The 25398-nt window shown below is 49.5% G+C and overlaps 5 protein-coding genes across 5 annotated transcripts; 2 read left to right on the top strand and 3 right to left on the bottom strand.

Moving 5' to 3' along the window:
• Positions 1 to 659: 659 nt before the first annotated feature.
• Positions 660 to 2993, bottom strand: N7511_008660 (uncharacterized protein; the record flags this gene model as incomplete). Its single annotated transcript, XM_057131037.1, has 4 exons — positions 660 to 707; positions 762 to 1126; positions 1177 to 2023; positions 2073 to 2993. 4 exons carry the CDS (start codon positions 2991 to 2993, stop codon positions 660 to 662), a joined length of 2181 nt encoding a protein of 726 aa, XP_056979025.1.
• A 2758-nt stretch (positions 2994 to 5751) lies between these two features.
• Positions 5752 to 7542, bottom strand: N7511_008659 (translation initiation factor eIF2B subunit gamma; the record flags this gene model as incomplete). Its single annotated transcript, XM_057131036.1, has 3 exons — positions 5752 to 7250; positions 7306 to 7388; positions 7451 to 7542. 3 exons carry the CDS (start codon positions 7540 to 7542, stop codon positions 5752 to 5754), a joined length of 1674 nt encoding a protein of 557 aa, XP_056979024.1.
• Positions 7543 to 8266: 724 nt separating this feature from the next.
• N7511_008658 (uncharacterized protein) lies at positions 8267 to 9623 on the top strand (the record flags this gene model as incomplete). Its single annotated transcript, XM_057131035.1, has 3 exons — positions 8267 to 8495; positions 8546 to 8952; positions 9003 to 9623. 3 exons carry the CDS (start codon positions 8267 to 8269, stop codon positions 9621 to 9623), a joined length of 1257 nt encoding a protein of 418 aa, XP_056979023.1.
• A 688-nt stretch (positions 9624 to 10311) lies between these two features.
• N7511_008657 (uncharacterized protein) lies at positions 10312 to 13233 on the top strand (the record flags this gene model as incomplete). Its single annotated transcript, XM_057131034.1, has 3 exons — positions 10312 to 10654; positions 10719 to 10931; positions 10985 to 13233. 3 exons carry the CDS (start codon positions 10312 to 10314, stop codon positions 13231 to 13233), a joined length of 2805 nt encoding a protein of 934 aa, XP_056979022.1.
• Positions 13234 to 17769: 4536 nt separating this feature from the next.
• Positions 17770 to 19411, bottom strand: brlA (C2H2 type transcription factor BrlA; the record flags this gene model as incomplete). The annotated part of the gene is made up of 2 exons (XM_057131033.1): positions 17770 to 19109; positions 19399 to 19411. The coding sequence occupies 2 exons, from the start codon at positions 19409 to 19411 to the stop codon at positions 17770 to 17772; spliced, it is 1353 nt and encodes a 450-aa protein (XP_056979021.1).
• Positions 19412 to 25398: the final 5987 nt, after the last annotated feature.

Here is a 25398-nt window from a genome sequence, read left to right as displayed (position 1 = left end):
GATGCAGACGAAATGCAAGAAATGGCTCTGATGTGGATTTCAAGATAGAGCTCGAGAGGATAAATATGAAAGGGCCCAGACATGACCATGACAGGAAACAATGTGCTAGAAGACAAGAGAAAGTAGAGAGAGGATGGAAAACGAAATCAAAAGAGAAAAGAACTGCCCAGTACCCACGCTCCTAATATTCAATGACAATGATTCAGATGCACAATGCAGAAAGAGAGATATGAAGTGAAATGGAAAAGGAAAAGAAACAGCGAGGAACAAGGACTGCCACACCGATTAACTGGCAGGAACTTTCATTAGATCAAGATCACCAGGATGCAGAGCTCGAGGTGAACAGTCCTGATATTGTTTTGGTGACGGGACATGCAGTAGAGACCATTGAGATTTCCACAGTGCAGCACGGTTTTGTATTTTCTGAGTTGTTGGCGGTTGCCGCCGGAAGCATGATGGTTATGGCCAAATCGCTAGAGCGTGAATCCTTTTGATCAATGAAGACCCCGCTCGGATGCATCTCATGTTCGCAAGAAAGAAATCATTAAACACCATTCGCCAGAAGTGATGTATGTCTATGGACAGATGCGAGCTCGGTCACTGTCTGAAATCGCTTGCGGGACAGGACCGAGCCATGCAAAGAAACTCCCGCCCAGAACTTAGATGAAGTGCGTGTAGATTTTGGAATTCTCATGAACTTCCATCTCCTATAAGGTTGTTAGTTTGGGCTACATGACAAATAATTTTTCAGATGCACTGACCATTTTGAAGTTGTTGATTTCCTCCCGAATTTGCTGAGCAAGGAGGGGAGTTAAACGGTTGCAGGTCGCAATCTCTCCACGTCGATCGTACTCGCCACTAGGCCAAGTCTCGTGGAACTGAATGCGAGGGCTGAAGACGATATTTCTACCGGCAACGGCCTGGGGAGTGATAGGTGCACTCTTGGCCTCGGAGGCTGTGAAACGTCCTGCGCTCGAGAGGAAGTAATCTTCCCCAGCGATCTTGACAGAGTCGGTCTGGTGAGCGGGCGATCGTGCGGCCTCATCGGGTGTGGGAGGTGCACTGGAGTGCGGTGAGTCGCCACCGTTGGTTGCATGTGGCGAGGCACCAAGGTCGGAGGGAGTTTCTATGAAATGTCAGTATACCACTCGGATACTTGAGACTAGTGTTACATACTTTTCAGGATACCCTTGCGAACCGCGGCCAAGATCTCCGCACGCTCACGGTCTCCTCCCACAATGCTTCTACGCGACTGGGAGTTTTCGGATGCAGCTCTTTCCCGGACGGAAATAGACCGTCTCATGTCTGAACCACCCTCGACTCGTGGGAAGACTGTACTTCCACGGGGCATTCCCTGGAGATCTGGGTTGGCAGCGACGGTCTCCCTCTCCGCCTCAACATTGACGACAGTGATCTGCGGGGGCGGAGTCTCACCAGCCGGTGCCTCGATGGAACCGATGCTGGCGACTGACTTCGGTCGGAACATGCCAACCAATGAGCGAGTTGACCGTTTCATTCCTTTGCCCATTTTGCGTAGCATCATCGAAGCAGACGAGGCGGTGGATGAGACGGAGAGGTTGTCCGTAGATCCGGTGAAGAAGTGACCCTGGTTAGAGTAGATGCTGTTACCCAATCCACTCAGCTCCTGTTGCTCGGCAATTGCGGCCTGCTCAGGTCCCAACTCTTCCTTCAACGCTTCACGGCGCTCCTTCTCAAGCTGAATGGCTTCTCGCTTGGCAGCATTGGTTTGTGCTGAGTTCTTGAGGAGTTCAGAGGCACTGCCAAAGGAGAACGCCCGTCTCAGACGTGATTTGCCGGGGCGCTTCGATTCATTTTTCAAATCATTTAGACGCTTTGCAGCGGGGGAATCTAAAGGAGGAGTCGCTTTGCGTGTTTCGGGTTGAGGAGTAGTTTTGGGGGTGTCAGTTTCTGTCGAGACAGGTTGTGACAAAGGCGATGGTTTGGTGGTTCGTTTGTCATCAGACTTGCCGGTCTTACTTGTCGCAGAGCTGGAGTCAGGGGTCTGTACATATTGTTAGTCCGGTTTGTTTAGATCGGGCGGGTAATCCTACCGATGAAGTCGATGACTGAGCCGAGTGATTACTACCGAGGCTGTCTCGGTGAGAGTGTGAAGACACTGGCCGTGGAGTGGGATTGGTATCGAAAGCAATGAAGTCGTAGGGTCCTGATGTAGGTCCCGATGCAGGTCCCGTGGCAGGTCCGGGCGCAGCAGACTGGAGATCCAGTTGCAGGTTGGGATACGCGGAGGAGTCCATATTGCCCAAGCTTCGACGTCGGTAGCGCTCTGGCTGTGTTCTCTCGCCATGTGATACATCATCTACACTGACCACTCGGGTATGCATGCTCGGTCGAGGCACAGTTGGAGTGCTGTGATCGTCAACCACCACGGTCGGGACTGGAGCAGGAGTTGCAGTCGATGCCGCGGCTTCCGCCCGTTGATTGGCACGGCGATAACGGTTCGGAGAGGGCTTGGGGGAGTTTATGTTCATAACGGAAGGGGAAGGGAGGTTGGCGGTGGATAGGGGGCGGAGCGGCTGATCACTCCTCGGTTGCCTCGAGGGAAGTGCACTGTCGTCCTTGGAAGCATGGGAACGAAAGGAAGAGTTGGAAGAAGAAGAATTCGATACAGAGCCAGCTGCAATATGGGGGTTTCGGGGGGTAGCGTAGGCCTGATTCCCCGGGACTTGGGGGGAAGTAGGAGCGGAAAAGGCGCGATGTTCTGGGCGGAGATGGGGAGACCACGACTGGCGGTTTGGGGACGATTGCCCCAGATTTGAATTGTAGGCGTAAGGCGCCACTACCGGATGTCCTGCTCGATAGTTTCCAGAATTTCCATTGAAGGAAGTCCACGACATGCTCTGGATATGCGAGGCTTGATTTTGGGCGTTGAAGGTGCCGGAAGAGGAGGAAGGACGCGTCTGAAGCACAGGTACCGTACTACTTTGCGGAATCGTTTGAACCAACGCGGCCATATTGTACTTTTCACCAGTCGGTCAAGGAATCACGTCCGGGAGGCGTGATCGGGGGGGTTGTCGGGCAGCGGAGGATGAGGTGGTGACAGGAAAGACCCGACAGGGAAGTTATGTCGTCAAAGAAACAGGAAGCTGGCACCACAAGAGCTGTCAGACGAAGCAGGAGAAAAAAAAAGAACGTTGACAGGTGGAGATCAAAGAGAAAAGGGATGCAGGCTCAAGACCGCGTCAGCCAAGGGGGCATACCTGTTCTAACGTGGGCATAAATAGTGGTACAAGGATTAAAGAGAAAAAAGGAAAAAAAGGACGCTGGAGATGCAGAAGGAAACTCGAAACCAGGCGAGTACAGAAACGAAGGTCAGGCTAGAAAGCCATGAGAGAAGAGAGACGAGAGGTGAAGGGGGAAGGGGGAAGGAAAATAGGAGGGGTCTGAGGTGTTGAAGATTAGGGGGATCGGGGATTACGGGCAAAACATGCATGACACTTGGTATATCTGGGACGATTGACTGCTTTTGTTTCCTGTATTGTAGTATTGTAGTATTGTAGTATTGTAGTATTCTAGTATTGCAGTATTGCAGTATTGTAGTATTGGCATGTTATGGGGGTGTTTGTCCTTCTTGATTTGCTTCTTTTTGGGACATTCTCTTCTGCCTTTGAGAAGCTCAGGGGCCAAATTTACTTGCCAATCGGAGATGCGGGTCATCCCCTTAACTGCTCCATAGTGTATTCTTAGACAGACAAAGTCTCTTGAGTCAGTGTGCAGAGGGCGCAGAGAGGACTATCGTCTCTAGTGCACATTGTGCACAATCATTCCGTGCACAGTGTACGCATGTGGAGGAGAAAAGGCCCGGCTCACACCAGCAGTTGCGTACGTGCAACTTTTCAGCCACGCCACCTCGATGAAAAGATACACCTGGGAAACGATGAAGCTCACTCGAACCGTATCTCTCACCATATCCCCATGAACACCCCCCCCCTCATCAAATCGCCCACCGGAGAGCATTCTGGCATTGGAGATCCGAACCTTGGTTAGCTGAAAGGGCAGAACCACGGATCCGCCAATCTGAGCATCTGAGACATTTGATATCCATTTGGACCACTCACGTTGCACCGATGAGGCTCATCTTTCTAGGGCTTGGGACTCTTGCCCTCTCTAGACATTGTAGTATCCCATGCCTTCTACAGTGACAGCTGGGTTCGTGGGGCTTATCGACAAGCTACAGGACTGTACACATGTACGTCTTTCTACGCGTATCAGAACCCACTGCCATAGGCTACTCGGTCATAGTCAACCAGACCGTACAGTAGTCTCAGCCATCGACTGGATCACTCGACATTTTACACTGTACATGCACCGGACAGTATGCACTGCGTCTTATCTCTCTCCACGTCCCCTCTCGATCCACTGACTTCCCGCGTGATCGACACACGCCAAACCCGTTCAGCAGGCTGTGCTTCACATATAATTCTCTCCTGGATCCAATGGAAAAATCCCATGGTGCCGATCCTGGCTGGTTTGATGATCCAGTGCAGGCTGTTCATCATTCTACGGTAACTGTATAGCATCACACCATGTACGGGAGCCGGCGGACTAGCTGATATCGAGCCATCCGACATTAGCGCCTGTTAGAGTGCAATTCATCCTTGGGCGGATTACCCCAGTAATATATCTGTGCTCGTGCCTGTGCGTAGATTAATGTTCCATTTGCCCTCCCCTTTTTTTTTCTGGTCGCTGTGTGCACGGGTGTTATGTGGCGTATCCCAAGGGGGGTTGGTTATAACTAGTAACTACTTCCACGGTTAGTACCGTTCTGTAGAGGCCAAGTGCTCAAAGAACGAGAAAATGGACTTGACATTGCGGAGAAGTCGGATCACACGTGGAGCTCTGCTGATCCACCAACTTGGACGGCTTTGGTTTCCCTTTGGGGGCGGACTCGTGTTGGGTATGGGTTGATGTGCCTCTTTTCGTCCCGTCTGCTTGCTTATTCGTGCGGATCGACCTCCGCTTCAGTTCCAAAGTACACGGAATTTCGAATTTAACTTAGTACCTACAGTAGCCTACAGTAGTGTGGGCTGATACATTAAGAGTACGTATGGGCATACCCTAAATGGGAGAATGTACGGGGGGATTTTTTTTCTCTTCTTCTTTCTCCGGGGAAAGCCAGTGTGGAGACTCGCTTCGGATGATTCCTACCTTGGCAATTAACGGCAGTGTGCGAGGAAGAGTTCGGAACTCCGACTTGAGGGGCAAACCGGTTTGATCTTCCGAGTGTGGGATATATTTGCTAGATCGGATTTATCTGATACACTTGAGCCGCGGTGGATTGCATCGTGAAAAGTTCTCCCCACTAGGTTCGGAGACTTCGATCGCTGGATAGCTGGACAGCTGGAGAGCTGGATAACTGGACTGGGAAACTGGCCTTGGATCGGTGATGCTGGATCTGGAGGGTACTGGATCGCCAACTGCAGAGGTGGGCATTGGAGGTCACGAAGAAAGAGTACAGTATGCCGAACCGTCCTGGTGGATACGAAACATGAAACGGATACGAGGCGTAGCTCACCACAGAATGCCGAATTCTTCGTATTCTACAACAATCGCCCTATCCATGTACCCCGGTGAGGAACTAGACAGTAGACATTCCCCCATCGACAACCTTAAAACGACACCAACCAGGGAAGACAGAGGGGTATAAACGATTCTATTCTTTTGTTTACCTGGTCTCATGAAACACATATATTGGAACACGGTATTCAATAATCATAGCGCATCCTCGTCATCCTCGAAATCGTCATCCATGTCATCGTCGAGACCCTCGAAGACCATGAATTTTTCGTTCTTAGCGTCCGTCTCATCAGGAACAACATTGCCATCTTGAACCTCGCAGTCCTTTAGCACACATTCGCTGCCGATCTTGGCTCGGCGGCCGATGATACATCCTGTAAGAACGGCCCGTGGTCCAACGGTGACTCCGTCCATCACCACACAGCGGGTCAGTCGGGCACCGCTGGAGATGTGGGAGTTTGCTCCGATAACACTCTCCTTGACGACGCACTTCTCTTCGATGGTGACGTTCATGTCGAGGAGACTGTCGCCCTTGGTGACAGTGCAGCGTTGAGCAACACCGGCTGGGTAGGCGACCTTGTGGTTGTGGGCGAAAGCAGAGGCGGCGGAACGACCAACTTCCTCGATAGATTCCAGTTTGGCAAGACGGAGAGAGGTGGATAGGAGCATGGCGGATGAATCGACACGGCGGACAAAAGGCGCCGAGCCTCTTTGGACGTAGGCAAGCATCGGTGGCAGCGAGCTACACTTCAAGCTCTGGGATGCTGTCGGAGCCTTGACGCGAGAAGCGAATTGGGGTTCTGAGTTCCGTGTCGACTCGGCGATGGCCGATGTAGCCTTGGTAGTGCTCATGCTCTGTAGATCAATTTCCTCCTCGAGTGACTCGCCGTCGTGGCTGGCATCCTCGCCGGAGGGTAGAGAGTGACCTTGTCGCTGGAAAATCTCGTTCATCTTGAGTTTGTCGCCGAGGCCTTCTTGCCACTCGGCCTTGGCCCACCAGCCCACCAGATCCTCACTGACGGACTGGAACTTCTCATTCAGGCGGGCGAAATCCTTGACCCAGTAGGGCAGGACGTAGAGGTGTGCATCACGGTAGCTCGACAACATCTTGACCTGTGCGTGCTTATCCACGAGGGAATGGCGCAGAAGGAATCCCTTGTCATTGACCATCTTTTCCTTCATAGTCGACATTGGCATAGACATGACCAGCTTGGAGAGGTCTTCGGTGTGTCCGGCGGGGGCCTCGTCCTTTTCGAATGGTGCAATAGCCACAAAATCGGTAGCTTCACCCTTGACACTTTCCTCTCGTCCTTGTGTCTGATAGAAGACACTTAAACCACCACGACGTCCACCCTGTTCGCCGCCAGGTCCCGAGCTCGCGGGGCCGTGAGCGTTGCGCCCCTCCCGGACTGTGCTGCTGCCACCGAGAGCGCTCTGGAAGATCATCCACGATTCCAATAGTGACTCACCGGGGATTTCGCAAAGAAGATCACAGGGAAGAAGGAGGAAGTCGGACTTGATGCAGTTTTGAATCTCTGGGAGGCGGAGCAATTCTGCGGTTCCAGTTGTCATGTCTAGGTCCTTCGGAGCAATGACTGAGGGCGAGGGCGAGGGGATCGAGGTGAGATGGGGATTTTGTCGCAGAGCAGCCTGTAGAGGTGCGAGGGATGAAGGAGGAGTGACCAATGTGATATCTATCCAGGTTAGTCTTTTATCACTCCGCGATCAGCGATTCAGTAAAGCGCCTACCAGTGATTCCCATGCGTTTGCAAAAGTCGATAGTGTAGAAGATCATAGGCCGATTGGCGACTGGGATAAGACATTTTGGGTACCTTTAACAGCTGTGTGTTAGAGAGAAGTTCGCGATATTGGTCAAAATATTTGAGATACTGACTCTTCGGGGTTTGAAGTGAAAGTGTTGAGCGAGACACCCGGGCCACAAAGGACCAGGGCCTGAAACCCAGTATGGGGTACTGGGAGAGGCATTATTTTGCAGTTCAGACCATAAACTTGTGGTCTCGAGGTGTTACGAGGGAGAGCTATGCGAAACGTTGAAGTGTGAATCACATAGTGGGACAAATTATCTGCCCGGTTGACCCGCCTTGGATTCTGCCGGTACTACTAGACAAAGAGGTATTACGTTGAGTGAAAGATGGGACTAAGTTATTTCTTTGAGAATCATTATAGCCCGCGAAAGTATTGAAAATTACTCATCAAAACAGCTCAATGCAACGGGAAAAAAAAACATTTTGCTGGATGGTTTTATTAGCTTGAATGATATAGATCTGGGATGAGTGTAGTAGGCGGTGTGACCTATGCGCGAGCGGTGACTGGTATAGCTTGGGAAAGTCAAGTATTCACTAGTGATTTATCTGATGCTCTTTAGCATTCCAACTGACAAGAATCTACGTAACAGAAGACTCAATTCGACTTTGTAACTATCATACATTGTGTAGTTTTCCAGGACTGGGCTTACATAATCCCAGCCCCGGGATACCTAGCCCCCAGATTTATGTGACGCAAACAGGACAAACAGGAGTAAACACCGCGGTTAATGCTCACCAGCCACATGTTTCTGGGCCCCGAGGGTCAGGGACACTTCATCTTTCCATCCCCTATCCCCACCCTCTTCTTTTCCAGAGACGAATGATATGCGACCTGCAACTTATTGCGATCGCGATTAATTGATGTGCCTCTAATCTACACCGCAATGTCTTTCCCCCAAGATCCTCGGCAGCGCCGCGGCGGAGCCGGGAGAGGCTTCAGCTCAACCGGTGGACGAACTGCCTTGGGGTATTGGTTACCCTTGGCTTTGACCGCTGGAATTGCAACCGTCAGCATCGCAGCTTGGATCTGGAGCGAACGGAACGATGATGACGACGAAGACGACCAACCCCACGACGGCAATGGCCCTTATCCACCCCCTTCTGTTCCTGGCAGTGACTTCCCCCGCCTGCATATGGTGCTGGAGACTATGCACGAGGCACAGGTACCGACGCACTGCCCAGTGATGGCTCGTACGATCATGGTATGATGGCGCGCATGCAGGGCGCTTTGCGTCGCACACCAAGTCCTCAGCAGATCTTTGATGGTGCCAGCAAGAGAGTTGTCGCAGGTGTTACTGCCGCAGGAGCTTTTGTCGGTGGTGCTTTGACCTCTATCCGCGAAGAGAACAAAGGCGACTTTGAGGATCACTCCAGATGGTCGGAAGAAGCTCAAAACAGAGCTCATGAGAGGAGTCAACAACCAGCAGTCGCGCCAACTATGAGCGGTGGACTGCCTAGTCGTGGTGCCACTTCTAGCCAGTCATTTGAAAAGAAGAAGAAGAAAACGGTTGCAATCGTCGTTTCCTCACTTTCACCGGCTGACTCCGACGACTATGCCTCTGAGCACGCTGTAAGCATACCCCCTCCTGACATTCACCCAAACCTTTCTAACGAAAATAGTCTATCCTCTCACATCTTCCTGAGCACATTGACTTGGAAACCTCGAAAGTATTCATTTTGATCTACGCCCCGGATTTGGAACACGCAATCAAGCATGGAGGCTCCTCCCGGCCCACGCTTTCTATCGCCTCATCATATTCTAACATTGCCACGGAAGAAGCTGCTTCCTCCGGTGAACTGGCATCTGGTGATCTGACTGCCGTTGAGCCGCGCGAGTATGGTCTGGAGGGCACAAGCCACTTCTTCAAGACACTCTACACCCAGGCCCAAGCGCTGGTTGAGAAGGAGACCATGATTATGCCCTTCAGCACAGCTGGTGGATTTGTAAATCTTGTCCGCCACCTATCCCCTGATCTTGTTTATGTCCAGGAGTCTCTCACCGGCAATGAAGGCGATGCAGTCCAGCACATCTCTGGATGGGTTCGCCAGGTTATTGTTGTGGTTGGAGATGAGGGCGGCCGAGGTGGGCTCATCGACAGTGATGATGAGTCTGCTCTTGGTGAGAAGGTGGAGAAGTGGTGGCAAAAAGAAGGCACCACCGGCATTGGTAAACGTATTGATGTCGTCGATGTCCTCCGAGTCGGTGATGACTGGCGACGACGCGTGCGTGATCTGGACTAGATCCTGAATCACTGCTCCATGATTTTGATGTTGATATTGGGTTTCTTGCATGTGTATACCTGTTTCTCTACTCCCCTGATGATTGATTGACCCTATTCCCCTGTTTGACTGTTCTGCTTGGATTTGATATGTTTGTTTTTGACAGTATAGAGCTCTATTGTCACGTGTGGCAACAAAGATAACTCTCTGAAATTAATTCATTCTTCCCTGATTTCAATAGACTTCTCTTAAATACTTACTTGCTGAACAGCATTCCCATAAAACACCAATAATCATAAAAACCCCTTTCATACGGCTCCCATACATATTCATTGTATGTTAGGGCAGAGCAACTAGTCCTATTGCGGGAACCTTCACGTGACTCATTGTCACCGCGGCTTGGCATCATTCAACTCCCTCTCTGAGAGACCTCGCCCAGCGTCTTCTTTGAGCCCACCCCTTCCCAGCAGCATTATCGGGGCGCTTACATTCTTTCATTCTTTTAACTTACCTGGCTTGTCTCGGCCAATCTTTTCGCATTGATTCCAGCTGTGCTGGTGACCAGTGCTACCCTATCTATCCCCACATGTCTCGCGCATCGACCCTAGTCATTTCCCGGCTTCCATTCAACATCATCAGATCGGCATCCCGATAAGTCGCATTCCTAACTCGCTGGTCACACCGACTTCGCGCAATCGGCGCAGACGACATGGCGACCGCAATTTCCAAACCGACCTCTCATACCCCGAAGATGAAGCGGCCGCCCCCGCCTTTCGGCCAGGCCGCGGTCAACGGGTTCAAAGGCCAACAACTTTCGTCCTCGCCCACCTCCGCCTCCAAACGCCCTCCGACAAGCGCCTCTGTACACGCAAATGCCAACTTCACAAATGGCACTGCCAATGTGGCGAACTCACTTAAAGGCCCCCTCAACCGAACCCGGAACCAGTCACAAAGGCCGGCTGATCAGCTCTCGCGATCTGGTCGGCCAGTCACGAGAACAGCGGTGATGGATCAGGCTCATAGGGCTGGTAAAAAGGCACCAGAACCATATGGTAAGAGATCCTGCGATTTCTGCCCTGGCAATGGTACGCGCGAATGCTGACTCGGCCACCACAGTGAAAACTACATCATACATCCTGAAGAAATATTCAAAGTCACCTCCGTCTCTTATTGTCCATTTGCATCCCACACATTTTCGATTTGAGCAGCAAGATGGCAGCTTCCCCTACAACTCCGAGATGAAAGTCATCATTGAACACATTCGCGCCGGAACTGTTCCACATGATCTGATCGAGGAGCTATTACGAGGCGGAGTGCAGTTCTACGAAGGTAGCTTCGGCAGTGATCAACTACTATACGTCTTCTTTACTAATGTGCACCAGGCTGCCTCATCGTTCGTGTTATTGATCACAAATCCGTCTCTGCGCAAGCGAGGAAGACCTCGGCGTCATCAACCACCGAAAGCAATACTCCTTTCTCTCTCCACAATTACAACGAGCATGTTACACCATCAGCTTATGTTCCATATCCGAAACAGAATCAACTCACGTCCGATTCACAAAGCGCAAAGACCGACGGAACGCCAGCTCCAACCCAACAGGATGGCGAGGCTCCAAGTGAGCAGGAAGGCCAGAACAACAACCAATCGCAGAAAAATATACCGTCTAAGTCTCGAGTATTTACTACCGTACTCCACCCAACTGCACGAACTTTGCAAGCGGAATTGACACTGCTCGTCACGACTCCTGACCCACGAGCCAACAAAGTGAATCAACAAGCCTCTTACGCCACGACTCCAGGAGGCGTCCAGCAAGAACGTGGTCATACAGCAAAGAGGCAGAAGACCCTTGTTGCACCGGAAGATCTTGTAGAGTGTGAATCAAGAATGATCCAGGCAATGGCTCCCCCACTATTCCTGGAACCTGTGCATAGTCTTGATGCTGCTCAGGAACTACTTAAATTCCTGGAGAGTCCATTACACTGCGATCCACCACCTTCGCCCAAGCGCCGCAAGAGAACCATTGCTGAACTTGCTGCAGACGAGGCATTGGCTGCTGAAGAGGAGAGATTTATGCTTATTATGGACGAGCGTCTGGAACCTACAGCTTCTGGTACTGGTGCCTCCAAGGTTGCCGTTGTGGACGATACCGGCGGCGTGGCACCGTTTGAGCCCCGATTCTCTCGATTCAAGACAATTGAAACTATCCGCATGCAGCATGAGGAAAAAGCTAAGCGCGAACACGAAATCAAGTTGAAACAAGAGCTGGCCAAGAGACAGCAGCAAGACCAAGAACGAGATCGACGTCGTGTGGTTGAGCAGCGACAAGCCGATGAGCACGCAAAGGAGGAAGCTCGTAGACAGCAACTCGCTGCTCAACAGGCGCAGGCTCAACTCGCCGCACAGCAATCAAACCGACATGTGATGGCTCAGACCAATGGTATGAATCAAGGCCAGCAATCTTCGCCGGTTATACGCAACCAAACTCCGCATGTCACTTCGTCGCCCCTCGTTGGCAACACCATGCCGGCACAGGCCGTTCAGATGACTATGTCTCAGTCTGGATCTGGCAGTCCGCCACGGCCGCCATCTGCTTTGCAACACGCACACCCCATGGGCCATCCGATGGCTCCTTCGAGAAGTCAACAGGGTCCGAGCCGACACGGCACTCCCCAAATGACCCAGGGTACGCCTGCTATGTCACATGCTACTCCAATCATGCGCAACGTGACACCGACCCAGCGGATGAATCATGGTAGCCCTAACCACCCGAACATGGCTCAAACCCCCATGATGAACCAGGGCATGGGTATCAACCCCCAGATGAATGGTACAAACATGCAACACCTTACTCCACACCAGCAACAACTTTTGTTGCAACAGCGACAGCAGCAATTACTCGCACAAGGGCATCTCGGTCAAAATCAAATTACGCCTCAGCAGTTCGCCCAAATGCAAGCCAATGCACAGGCCAATGCACATGCACAGCACAATATTCAATCGCATCAGCAACAAATGCTACAGGCTCAACAGCAGCAGCAGCAGCAGCAACAGCAAAACAATCAAAATGTTCAAAAAGTTCCCCAGCAGAATCAACAAGCATACCAAGCTGAACTCATGCGAGCTCAATATGCGCAGATGCAAATGGTTAAGCAAGGCCATCATCCCCAAATGCAAGGCCAGCAAAACCAGCCACAGCAGGCTAGACCACAGATGACAGCTCAGCAACAGCAAATGCTGATGGCAGCCGCTCAAGCAAATGGTGGCCAAGCTCCTCAAACCCAGCAGGCCATGCAGCAACGATATGCCACTCTCTTCCAACAACGGCTGCTTCGTCTTCGACAAGATATGTCACAGCGACTATTGCCACAATTTGGTCCACCGAGCCAGTATCCACCCAATATTGCTCAACAATATACCGCCGGACTGGAAAAAACCGCCAAGGCATGGATTCAAGAACTGATCCGACGAGAGCGTGAAGGTATCCCGATAGGCCAACAAGGCCAGCCAGGCCAGCCAGGCCAGCAGCGAATGAACCCGAATCAGGCCGCTTTAATGCAAGCTCAGCAGGCCCAGGCTGCCCAACAAATGCAACAACAAAACTCAATGCACGGCATGAATATGAACAACTGATGCCAGTCCGACCCCTGGCATTAATTGCACCGATAACATACAAGATCGACGATGCCCCGGTATGGCAAAGGCAGGGTTGCAATGGACAATCTGGCGTAAGACTGATTCACGCTGAACGTTTACGCGGCCATGTGACTGGCTGATAACAGCTTCATTTACAAATTTTCCGTTGTTTAATATTGCTTGAACCTTTTACCGCGCTTGCTATTTATTCTTTTGGTTCTTTTCATTTGGGTTGTGGGGATTTGTATAGGAGCCGGACATCGTGGAGATGAGAGGCCGGCGTCATGCAATTTTTTGACATGGTTTTTTTTCCCCTGCAATTTCTTTTCTTCATTTCTGTGATTTGTACTATCTGGGCACGGTTTAGGCGGGAAATCTGGGATTTATCAGACTCGATACCATTCTGTACAGGAGTTTCTTTTCTTTTCTGAGTCTGGGGGTTTGGGCGGACATTTGTGGAATATTTTAATACAATGACAAAATGAAAGAACTTCAAATCCTTTCTTCAAACTACGTAGATGAACTGTACAGTGATCAAGGGTAACTTGGGAGTATGCTTTGTAGGTTATTTGGAAGACACACTCGATCAGAGACTACAGCAAGGAGATTGAAGAATTCGGATTGTAATATTCTTGAGTATGGTTTAGACAAAAACTCTGGTATTCCTGAACTCAGACTGTTGAGCTTGATATATTTGAACACTCATGGAGAACGTCATGTCAATTTAGAATAGGAGATCATCACAGTAAAGGAAGACCAGAGTTTTTTTGTCAGTTTGTCCTACGAAATGGCAGAGAATAGATAGCAGCATCAAACAGTCGGACAACATTGATCCGATGCTTTCATGCTTTAAAATAAGCTGACTGCGAAGTGCAGCATCGCGTGACAGATGATGCCCGAGGTTATGGGGTTCACACTGGAGAACTTGCAGAAATTGACAGGTTGAGTTTTTTATATCGTGTGCTTACATAAGCACTCTGTCAGCGCGGCGTGGGGCCGGGCCGGCATTACTCCGGGCGTTGCCTAATTAGGATATCTATCAACAGTGGAGTATAGCTTGATGTTGGAGAATAGAAAGGCAGTTGGGTTGGAGAAAAACTCTCTGGTTCAGTTGTGCTTAATACTAAGACCACAAAAGGAAGTAAATAGACCATGGATAAGACTCATGAGATGATTGCAGCTTCCCATGTCTCATCCGCCATTCTGAACATGCCCACATCATAGCCCTCGATAGGTATGAGGAAGAATAAAAGAACGAGAATCTTTTGAATGTGGCTTCATACTGCCCAGGGCCATACTATTACCATATCTACTTTGACACCCCCCTTGTGATCTGCCCATCCTAGTATCAACTTTACGCAGAGGGAATAACACTCGGCGGGAAATCGTCATACCCTACACCGTCTATCGTAGTATCTTGACCTCCAAACTCAAGACACCGCCGAGGCTTGATCCCAACTGAATCAAGGTACCATATTATCGTGCTTTCCACCCATACGCAGGACAGGTGTGACACTGCGTGGAAACGCTGCATCGAACAAATGTTTTCTCGATGGATTTTAACAGCAGGAACAGGGATAATGATCGCCATACATTGCCAATCAAGTTAAAAGATAACCCTAAAGCTCAGTTGTAACCCGACAGCGACGTTGAGAATCAGAGATCTCTTCTAAATGTACCTCTGCATTGCATCGCATGTCAATGGATAAATGGCTCATACTATTTCTCCCGAACCTATACCTAGAACGAGTTGGATAGACGGAGCGGTTACTTCGAACGTGAATATCACATTCCAATGCATGCACTCTTCAATACAGAGTACAGTAGTCGGTATCCGTTGATGTCAAATTATTCCGAAGTACATTCAATTTCTGAAAGCCAAAGAAAGGAATTGCTTCGGGCGCTCAGATGACTGAAAGTTCATGCAACCATGCAGTTTCAAACTTTGAAAAAAATGTCTCATTTTGCCCAGTGTGTCTATTGGCGATTGGTGAGTTGCGACGTGGCTACTGGGAGCTGTTCCAATGCGTTTGAGGACTAATTTCCACGCGCACAGACATGCCAATGTAGATGGGTTCAAGTAATTTCCCTACTGGCAGGAAAGTTTCTCCCTGGAATGTAGAGGCAGGGTGAAAGTACATGCATTGTCGCGTCATATTGTTATTTTGGACGCTACTGTAGCGTAGTTTCATTTACTAAGTCAGAAACAAGAAAACCAAATAAAACTTCCATTCCAAAAGCCGAAAATCCAAAATGCGAAATGCAAGATAGAGAAAATCAAGGGACTATTGGCCACGCTGGATGCATGCCGCTTGACCGCAACGCACAGGTTCCTCCACAGGAACACAGTATCATCCCGGTCATCCTACATTACATGCGCAGTCCACCTGCCTCGGGATGAACGATGATGCCACGACTACAGACACGGCACAGAGCCCAACTACTCGGGATCCAGACATGAGAAGGGGCAAAAAAGGAAAGGGAGTTGCACATCAATAGTGCATAATTGGATGCATTCTAGAAATTCAACCCATATCCCCCAACCTATCTACGGTGCTATGGAGAATTGCAAGGCAGCAAAAGAAATTATTGGATATCACTTTCCTATCACTCCACTAGGGTCAGTTCATTACTCGATTTGGTCTGCGTGGCATATACATAGCATGGACAGCGCGGTGTGACAAAATGGTCCGGCCATTGGTCAACAAATTTCTGTCAACGTCGCGCAACGTGTACATGTACAGGACCGAATGAACTTAGCTTTGCTATGAGTAGCGGTGGACGAGATGATTTGTCACTGGTATTTGAAAAAGTGGTGTGGATTTGAAAGGAAACGAGAGCGAGAAGAAATGGAATGGGGGTGGGATCTGGACTGGAAGATTTGAATTCTTTACGCTTGAACCAATACCGACGGTGGAAATGCAAAGGAGATGGGAAATAGGGTAGAAAATGGCCCGAATCGCGGTGAAGAGCGAAATCAGCCACCACGCCCACTGTGCATGTAGATATGCCTTAGGCTTGGAACAAGAGGCGCAGGCTTAGCCTTCAAGGACCGATATTCCATGCACGACGATCACTCGGCAAAAAAGAGTTAGAAGACGCTGCCTGGAAGGCTGAAGCCGGGTAGGTGGGAGGGGTGATAGGCGTTCGTTAGATGATCTCATATACAGCAGAAATAGAACATAAAAAAGCAAAAGTCAAAAAGAAAATAACGAACCACTGAACGCCCGCAAGCCCCCGTGTCCAAGTTTCCAAGTTTTCAAGTTCCAAGGCCCGAGAAATGGGGAATGGGGGGAAGACGGAATGGAGGAGCAGACGCATTAGACCCGATCTCGACATGGTGGCGAGAGTCCAGGCACAAGTACGCGGCTCTTGGCGGTTGCATAGCGTATGACCTTTGTTTTTTTTTGCTTGGACTATCTTGGTATCTTTCAGCTTTTTTTATTTTTGGAGTCTATAGTACAGATAGGTAACATTGTTTGTTGGACCATGTTGTAGACTCCACATGCTTCAAAGCCCGTGTTGCGCTGTCGAAAGTGGTGTGGCGGAGCTTCCTCTTTGGGTTGCAGGGCTCACGGTGTTGCAATGCAGGTCATGGACGTGTGTGCTTGGGAGTTCATCCACATTGGCGACTAGATACCGGGTTACAGATTGGAACACGAACTGAGGTTATCTGGCCTCTATTGAGAAGTAGATCGTGACTCGCGTTTCACGGGACAGAGGAATTGCGAATAGGGAGACCGTGAGTTGGTGGAATGTGGAGAGTAGAGTGTAGAGATGAGTAAATAACAATTGAATGGCGCGCGTCTGGCGTGTCTGATTCGACGGGATATCTGTTCCCAAGTCCACTAGGCTCCACTAGCGAAGATAGATCGGTTGGAGACGTCCAACGATGAAGTGATATGTAAGATTTGCATCTCGCAAACGCGAGTGCGAGAAAACCATGAAAAACGCAAAGGGAAGGACAAGGTTTCATTAATTATAGTATAAGGGTATAGAGGCTGAGTAGATGCAACATCGAATGCACATCTTTTTGTATATTATGCCACAGAGTGCTAGTAGATGTTGGTACAAGCAAAAAGAAAAATAACATCACGTTGTAGCGGATTGTACATGATCGCCAACCCCTGGGGGCATGAATTATAAGCGATTCCACCTGTAAAAAAAGAATTCATATGCAACGCCAGATAAACACCGACATTCAAAGTGTACCTCCCCGACCTTTGGCACCGAACAAATTATGCAAGAGAAAAGGAAGAAGAAAAGGAAAAGGGGGGGAAAAAAGGAACCAAAGTCTCCGATCAAGGAGACATATACAACGCCGTGGTCAGAGATCAATCTGGCCATCAATGCCTCTGCCCTGTGGGCAGCCGATCCAGAGACGGGGTATCAAATATCCTGAGGTAATAGTGGCGCGTGTCTGCTTCTTAGAATCCATATTTTCTTTTGGAGTCGTGTGGAAAATCGTTTTTTCGGGTTTTCGAGATTTTTTTTTGCTTGAGGGAATTTTTTGCTTTTTTTTTCGTGTTGCAACTAGTCATCCCAGCCATCGACGCTGAGCTCACCGCAATCAGGCATGGAATCTTCTAACTTGCTTCCGTAGATAGGCCGACCGTCGGGGGTCAGCTGGCCACGGAAATCAGGGTCGTAATCGGGACTAGTATCATCAAGGGTAGCAACATATCGGTTCCGACCACCCCGCTTGCTGTGGGTCTTGGTATAGTGTGCGTTGAGGTTGTCGCTTCGGGAGAATGCGCGGTGACAGCCAGGGACCCAGCAGACGTGGGGCTTCTCCTTGGAGTGGCTCTTCATATGACGCTTAAGGTGCTCCTGGCGTTTGAAACGACCCTTGCAGCCAGGCTCCTTGCACTTGAACTGGACCTGCTTAATGATGGAAGGCAAGTTCTCAAGGCTGAGGTTGGATCGAAGCAGCTGCTTCTTAGATGATTTGCGGGAGGGCTGGCGATGGCGTTGCATCATACCGTCGCGATAAACAGGAGAAAGTTGGAATTCCTCTTGATATTCGTGGCCAGACATGCGGCTGACGGGAGTGTCGGTGCCCGAGGGGGTGCCCAATGAAACTGAGCGCACAGGAGTGGAAGGAGTGTGAGTTTTGAATGTGGGAATGTTGGTAGGGAACTCGGAGTACGTGGAAGCAGGAGGAGTAGCAGGAAGATAGGATGCCTGAGCTGGAGTGATAGTCTGTGGTACTAATGACTCGTGCGTTGGCATCCAGGGCATCATGTTTGACATGGATGCTGAGTTGGGCAGTCGCTCAGGCGGCTGGTTGAAGATAGGGCGAGAGAGACACGGGTTGGAAGCCGACTCCGGCAAGTATCCAGGCTGCTGGGGACGGTGATAGTAGTTGCGAGCCATCTGGTTATACTGAGGCATTGGGGCCTGGTAAGGGAACGATTGCTCATGATAGGTTTTGGGCACATCCTGGGGAATCCAGAACTGCTCAACGTTCTCATCATAGCCAGGAAGGTACTCGGAAATGGGCATAGGCTCTTGACGCTCCATGTTACCGTAGGACATACCCACGCCTTCGCCGGAGGTGAGATCGGCCATTTTGAAGGCACTGCGAAGCGGGGTGGCCGAAGTTCGTCTTTCCATTGGCATGGTGTGATAGTGCTGGGCCTCGTGCCATCCGGGGGAAGCCATCGAGCCTTGACTGTAGAGACTGGTGGGAGTTGGTGTTGGAGAGTCCAAAGGAGAGAAGCTTGAAGTCATCGATGGGCATTCACTAGGGCCCAGGGAACGACAGTCAACCTCGACAGTCAATTGATCAGAGATTTGCTGTCCGTGAGGTCTCATGTCGTCGATATCTTCGGTTTTGAAAGATCGAGGAGCAACAGGGTCAATGGTATCGCCTGTTCAAATCACTTAGTGGTTGAAGGAAATTAAACGATAGAACCAGGTCAAGGTTGTAGTAGTCAAGGACAACGAGGGACGATGAGGTCAAAAGAAGGAAGACACTCAAGGGAAGGAAGGAGAGAACGAACAAAGAAGCACAGGACAAGGAGAGAACAAGACACAAGAGAATGTATTAGGAGTATAGGAAAGGAAAGAATGTTTGAAGGATGGGAATGGAGGACAAACGGGCAGAAATAAACAAATCGGTCGAGCATAGAATCCCGAGGGGGTGGGGATCGAACTTACAGCTATACGCCATGGTCAATGCTCAGATCAGATCCTATGGTCTGATTAGAGGCGCGACGCGTGCCTAAGCAAGGCCAGGAATGCAGACTATGGGATCCTATGTTACCACGGCAAAGGTCTGCGGCTGGATCTGGGCTGGGATCGGCCGGTAATCGACGTAGTCTAGCGAAGTGGTGGTGTTTCGCGTCAGGATGGAGACCCGGATTTCCAAAATGGGACTCAAGGACCGTGGCTGGATTAGAACACGGTCGAAATAGGCGTTATTGGTGTCAGATGGCCCTTTAACGCGCTACCTTGTTACTGGGAAACGAGGTGCTGGGCGTAGTCGAAGGGGAGGCTGGTCTCAGATTGATTAAGTGGACCACAAGGGGAGGGGGGATTATAAGAGCAGGGCTCAGTAAGGAGGAGAGGTTTAAGAAGAAATCGAGGGACAGTGTCTTGGAAGATATAGGGAAGTGGAAGCTTGTTCCTGGTACCTTTTTGGGGGAAAAGAACTTGATCGACACGATTCATTGCCTCATCCCTCACTTTTCTTTTTTTCGGATTTACCTGGTTTTCTATTCGTCTCTGCCATTTTTCCCTTTTTGACTTTATTTTGTCAATATTATCTTCTTCATGCATCTCTCCCGAATCATCCACCGTCTCCACCACGCCCAATCTGATCTCGCAGGTTGAAGCATGCAGCATACACTGGAATGTCTAGGCGGCTGTACCACTTGGGTTCCGCACAATGTGAGCGAAGTCTATTTGCGATTTGACATGCAGCGCGGATCCTGGCTGATTCCCCGGACTTTCTGGGTTGTGTCGATCACACTAACCGCCTGAAACCCTGATCGCCTCCTCTCCACTTTGGGTCTCAGGTCAACTTAGACATAGAAGAGATTTTATTGTTCTATAATCACCAGGGCACATGATAACTCAGAGTTGAACGACTATAGAACCATAAACCGGGAAAATATGAGCTCGCTCGGACGGTGGAGGCTTGGATCGATCGCATCCGTACTTTTGCGATAGGTCAGACGTTGACCCCATTTCGTCTGTGCGAGTGATCTTCAGATCCCCAAACATCCCAGATTCCACTTGAACATTCTCCTATTTCTCCGCTTTTTCAGGCTCTGAACAGTGTTCTTTTGTGGATGATTGTTGAGTAAGATTCGATCTCTGGTGGTTGAGTGTACTTGCCCGTGCCAAGATTAGCCCTAACCCAGACGTGAGTTACAACCCACGTCACCAAGAATGCGAACACGCACTTCACTCCCATAACTCTGGAACCCATCGGTTCGTTCGTAACTGAACCTGCGTCTGATTTATCCCGCCTCAGTCGGGACTTCACGGTTTCGCCTTCGGTTTCGCATTCTCCCTCTGTACCCGCCCAGATAGCGATCGGCCTGCTTGTCAGTCCAGCCTATTATCGGCCCTTTTTGCGATCGAAATTACGTTCGCCGATTCTATCAAATTTTCTGTTTTCGAATTTGTGCCACTATACTATACAGTACCAGGAGAAAAAGCGCTTGGGCCAAACACTACGCGGCTGATTTTGGATAGCTCTCACCCGAGAACTACTCGCTCGTAGCAGAATGAAGTCAATTCTATAGCGATCACGGCACCCGAGTCAATGGCTAGGCGCCGGGTATCTTCTACCCTTGTCGATCATATCCACTGGCAGATCTCATTTTGCTCTCGCACCCTGAATCTCATGCGTCTCGCTATTCAATATCTCCCACGTGAAACATTCACCATCGCGCCTATTGATTTTTGATGCATGTCTTCTCCCATGAGCAAAACCGGTTTTGACATGCTTCTTCAAATGCATAGCTCTCAATAGTGCTGTTTTCGACCTCCAGGGTGTTTCCCCAGAACGTTGGGGTGTTTGTTTTAACTCCTGTGTATCATTCTACCTTATCTGAGCTCCACCTCATACTCATTCACTCGACTTCCATTAGTACCATGTCTCAAGCGTGAAAGATTACATTCATCTCTTTTCTGCACTTTTCGCTGGCTCGATTCTATGAAGCACGGACCAAACGCAGCAAGGGCCATCTGCAAATCCCGACGACTGAAAAAAGACCCCAGATCTCGGCACGCCCCTGCGTTTGAAGGGATAGGCTTCCACCTACGTATATAGCTGGACTTTCCCACGAAGCTGCCAAGCCTAAATCACATCTGTACCCGGCACTAACGGTCACTATCACTAGCTAAGATTTTTGTTGGGGTTGAGGGGGATCCGAGATCTGATATCAAATACCGAGCTCATACTCTCAGACCTCATAGAGGCTACAGTACGACATATCTATTAGTTCAAATGCCATGATCGCCAATGCTGGAAGGTTTCGATAGTGGCATTGAGTTCCAGGGTTTGTTGCACCGAGTAATGCCACAATCGGTGCCACCGTAGCTCTTGACTTTAATTCCGCCACTCTGATCTGGGGCCGCGAACTGTGGCTGACCTTGGGTGATCTCCCAGGCATTCATGATTTACATGCCGCCCCTGTCTGTGCTCAACGGTCTGTTCTCGGAGATGGCCATCCTATCAGTTCGCCACTGAACGACCTGCGGGTCCTTTGCCTCCAATCCTGTAGCAGGTGAAGCTGAAACTACAGTACAGTCGCTTTCTTTACTGTAGCGTCACATAACTTCGATTGAGTGAAATTTGGTGGCAACTGAAACGCTTAATCTTGAATGCTCAAATCATGTAGTAGGAAGGGTCCACGTAGAGAAATGATCACGCTCGGCCCCAGATATTCAATCAACTATCCTTAACAGAACTGTTCAGACCAGTCACTTTCAATTAAACTTTATCTCTCCTCTGTGGTATGGCTGCATTAGCACGACCGCGAATTGATCAGGAACCAGGTACTCGGTGCCAGCAAACGAAGCTATCAACTGACCAAGCTTCTCAGATCCCTGCTTGTGGCATTCCGCCAGCTTCGGGGTTCGACGCCCAAGAGGTCCGGCCCCAGCTCCAAGATCTGAACTATTCATGTAACCCCGCTCAGGCCAGATGATCAGCAAGCCATGCAAGCCGCGACAAATCCGCCAGTTCAGCTGTTTTGCGGAGTGCTTCTAGAGTGGTCTGCTCCTGCAAAGTTGTCCACTAGACCTCTGCCTAGCATACCTGCCTGTATTATTGTCCTAGTCCATCCGCACCGATAGGCACTGGCATTCTTCGGTATGCACTGCTCAGCTTCCGGCCTTGGCTCTTGGTCTGGTCGCTGCTGCAGTGTTGCAGTGGTGTAGTGACGCAGGGCTGCAGGTCCGTTATTCTGTGCTCAGTGCCACTGACGTGACTACGAATGCCATCCTTCGTGCTAGGCGTTCGCTGGTTGTGCCCCCACTGCTACTCCCCCATTGTCTGCTAGCACCTACATACAGTAAGACCATCTCCTGTAATTTCCAAAAAATACCGTCAAAGCGTTCCCCGCTATGCTTGAGTCTGTGCTAGAGATGGACTGTCTCACATATTCACAGATCTTAATGTGACTATCTGGTGGAAAACCCTACATAAACTTAGAAGTCACTTCCAACCAACAACCGGACGATCGAATCTTTCTCTCTTCATTTCCCCATATAATCAGGATCAATTGGTGCACCCGCAGACAATGATTTGTCTCAAAGCTTCAGTATCTTGGCAATGTACCTGCAGGGACAAACTGACCCGCCAATAAGAAAGCCTCAACCGAGCTGATCATTTCAAGCTGCAACACGCGGATCAATAATAGTGAGTCTGCACAAAACCCGAAAAGGTACGGGCTGTCCTAGGTCCCTGGTACCTGAGTACCTCCACCCCCTTGCATATGGCAAGTTTTCATCACTTTGGCCTTTTAGCAACCGTTCTGGCTTTGGCGTGGCTTTCTCTTTTTTCTTTTTCTAGTTTAGCACTCTGATAAGATACCTTGAAACAAAGCCTTTTATTGCTTTTTTTGCCCACCGCTCATTGGGTGTTCGCTTTCGCCTTGACTCGCATTGCAGCGCGTCACATTGCCTTGCATTGATTTATCCCGACTCCCAGGGTTTGACTGTTGTGGCGAAAGTTAATGTTCCGCCTTACCACCCCAGGGAGAAGGGTTGTTTGATCTGCGCAGTCACTACGATCGGTAGGTCAAGAATACTCTGTTCTCATACCAAGCCTCCACCTTCAGGGGCTTCCTTAAGGCTTGCCCTTTTGCCCTCGTGTCCCTATTCATCTCCATGTAAATCTAAAACAGGAGCGTGGTAAGTCGCGAAGAAGGAGAATACTTACAGCCAGACCTCTCGAAATCCTTCGTACCAGACGCGACTGAAACAAAACCAAAAGGCCACACGTCTTCATTTTTCTATGACTACAATAAATCTTATTACAATAACATCGAATTAGCTCAAAAAGAAAATAAAAATCTTCGTGTCGCACCCCCACAGCGTTGCAATCAACCTGCCGTCTCACATACCAGCGCAAGCACACCGTCAACTACTGTAGGTACTCACCTCTTGGCTTCGAACCATCTAGAGTATTTCAAATGAATTCAACAGCGTAACCTGCCATCTGACTGGTTCAACCGTACATGAGCATAGCGTACTAGCAAAGATAGACAGCCTTAGTCTAAGATCGGCCCTGCACACCGGGGCCTCCGGAGAATGTCAGACATGGTTGATCTACAGGACGCGGAGCCCCAGCACAATATGAATCATGTCTAGCCTGTGCGGTGATCGGTTGCTAGGATATCTTCTCAGGTAACGGGAATCCAAATGATATCATATTATCGGACCCTTGCGCCTGAGGTTCGGGCTAGCCTGGCGGGCGATGGGCCGTTCATGTACTTTGGGAATCATGCGTCTAGGGAATTGCGTTGGTTTCAATCTTATGCTGTCTCTGCGCAATCTACGGGGTATTGATTCTGGGATGTACGGGTTGTGATTCAATATTGATATAGATTGGTATGATCGTGCGGTATTTTGCAGCTCATGAATGGTGTCGGGCAAGGTTAGGCTTCAAGGGTTGCGCTGTGCATGTAATTTAGAGACAGTTATCTTCCTGTGACGCGGATCATGGTGCTTGGTAGAGACATTTTCTATTTCACTGCGACGCAGATCATTGATACATGCTTAGTCGTGTGCCACCCGCGGGAGCTCCGAGATTCGCGACTTGCGCGATCACTATGTGCCCCGTGCGATCTCGAGTGAAATTCACGGGCTCTCTGAGTCAGGGATTTTGGTGGCGAAGTTTTTGTGTAGGTTTTGGGGCGGAATGAGAGTTGGGTTGGAGGAGATAGTGCGGAACTCTGTTGAGGAACGCTTTAGGCTATCTACACCTTGGCAATAGGCCAGTGCTATGTTTGAATCGGAGATCAGAATAGCAATATTAGATAAGTAACATGGTGATATGAATTGAGAATGATCTGATCTAAGAGCGTAGAGGATTTGGAGTGTATACGGCGTCCAGACCCGCAAATCGGTTACTAGCCAGTATAGCGAATGGCCAGTCTGGCCAGCATGGCCTGTTAGCTTTTACAATCACCTTTCAAATAACTTTAGAATGTAGTTTGTGTATATTTAGAAATAGTTATGTAGTCTTTGTCGCTTGTATGCCACCGTAGGTTTCTTTTTCTTCCGCATACTCCATGAATATATATCCTGGAGGGATAGGCTGGTGAGACTGTCCAACCAATGGAGTTTTAACAACTATATTGCCGAAAATTGCGTCTATTGACATTAAAGGATTCTTTCAATTATATATAGTGATAAAATTATGGAATCAAGAGGGTGTTGTCTAGCGGATATGGTACTAGTTGATGTCCTTGAATATGCAACGGCGAAGGCCATCTGTTAATACAACCTGAGGTATGTACACGTATGTTTATCTGGAAAGCCTACTAACAGTATGATATAAACATGTTCTTTAATTGATGTAGTCATCAATTTGCTGGACGAAATTGATATAACTATAGTCAATCAATGGCCCCAAGGTGACAGACATATCTGAGACCCGACCGCGACAACATCCATCATCTTAAGCTCGGTACATAT

The sequence above is a fragment of the Penicillium nucicola genome (genome assembly GCF_028828085.1).
Source record: "Penicillium nucicola strain IBT 29836 chromosome Unknown utg000010l, whole genome shotgun sequence".
Taxonomy (NCBI): Eukaryota; Fungi; Ascomycota; class Eurotiomycetes; order Eurotiales; family Aspergillaceae; genus Penicillium; species Penicillium nucicola.
The sequence above is the reverse complement of the archived record's forward strand: the minus strand, read 5'-3'. Positions and strand labels throughout refer to the sequence as shown.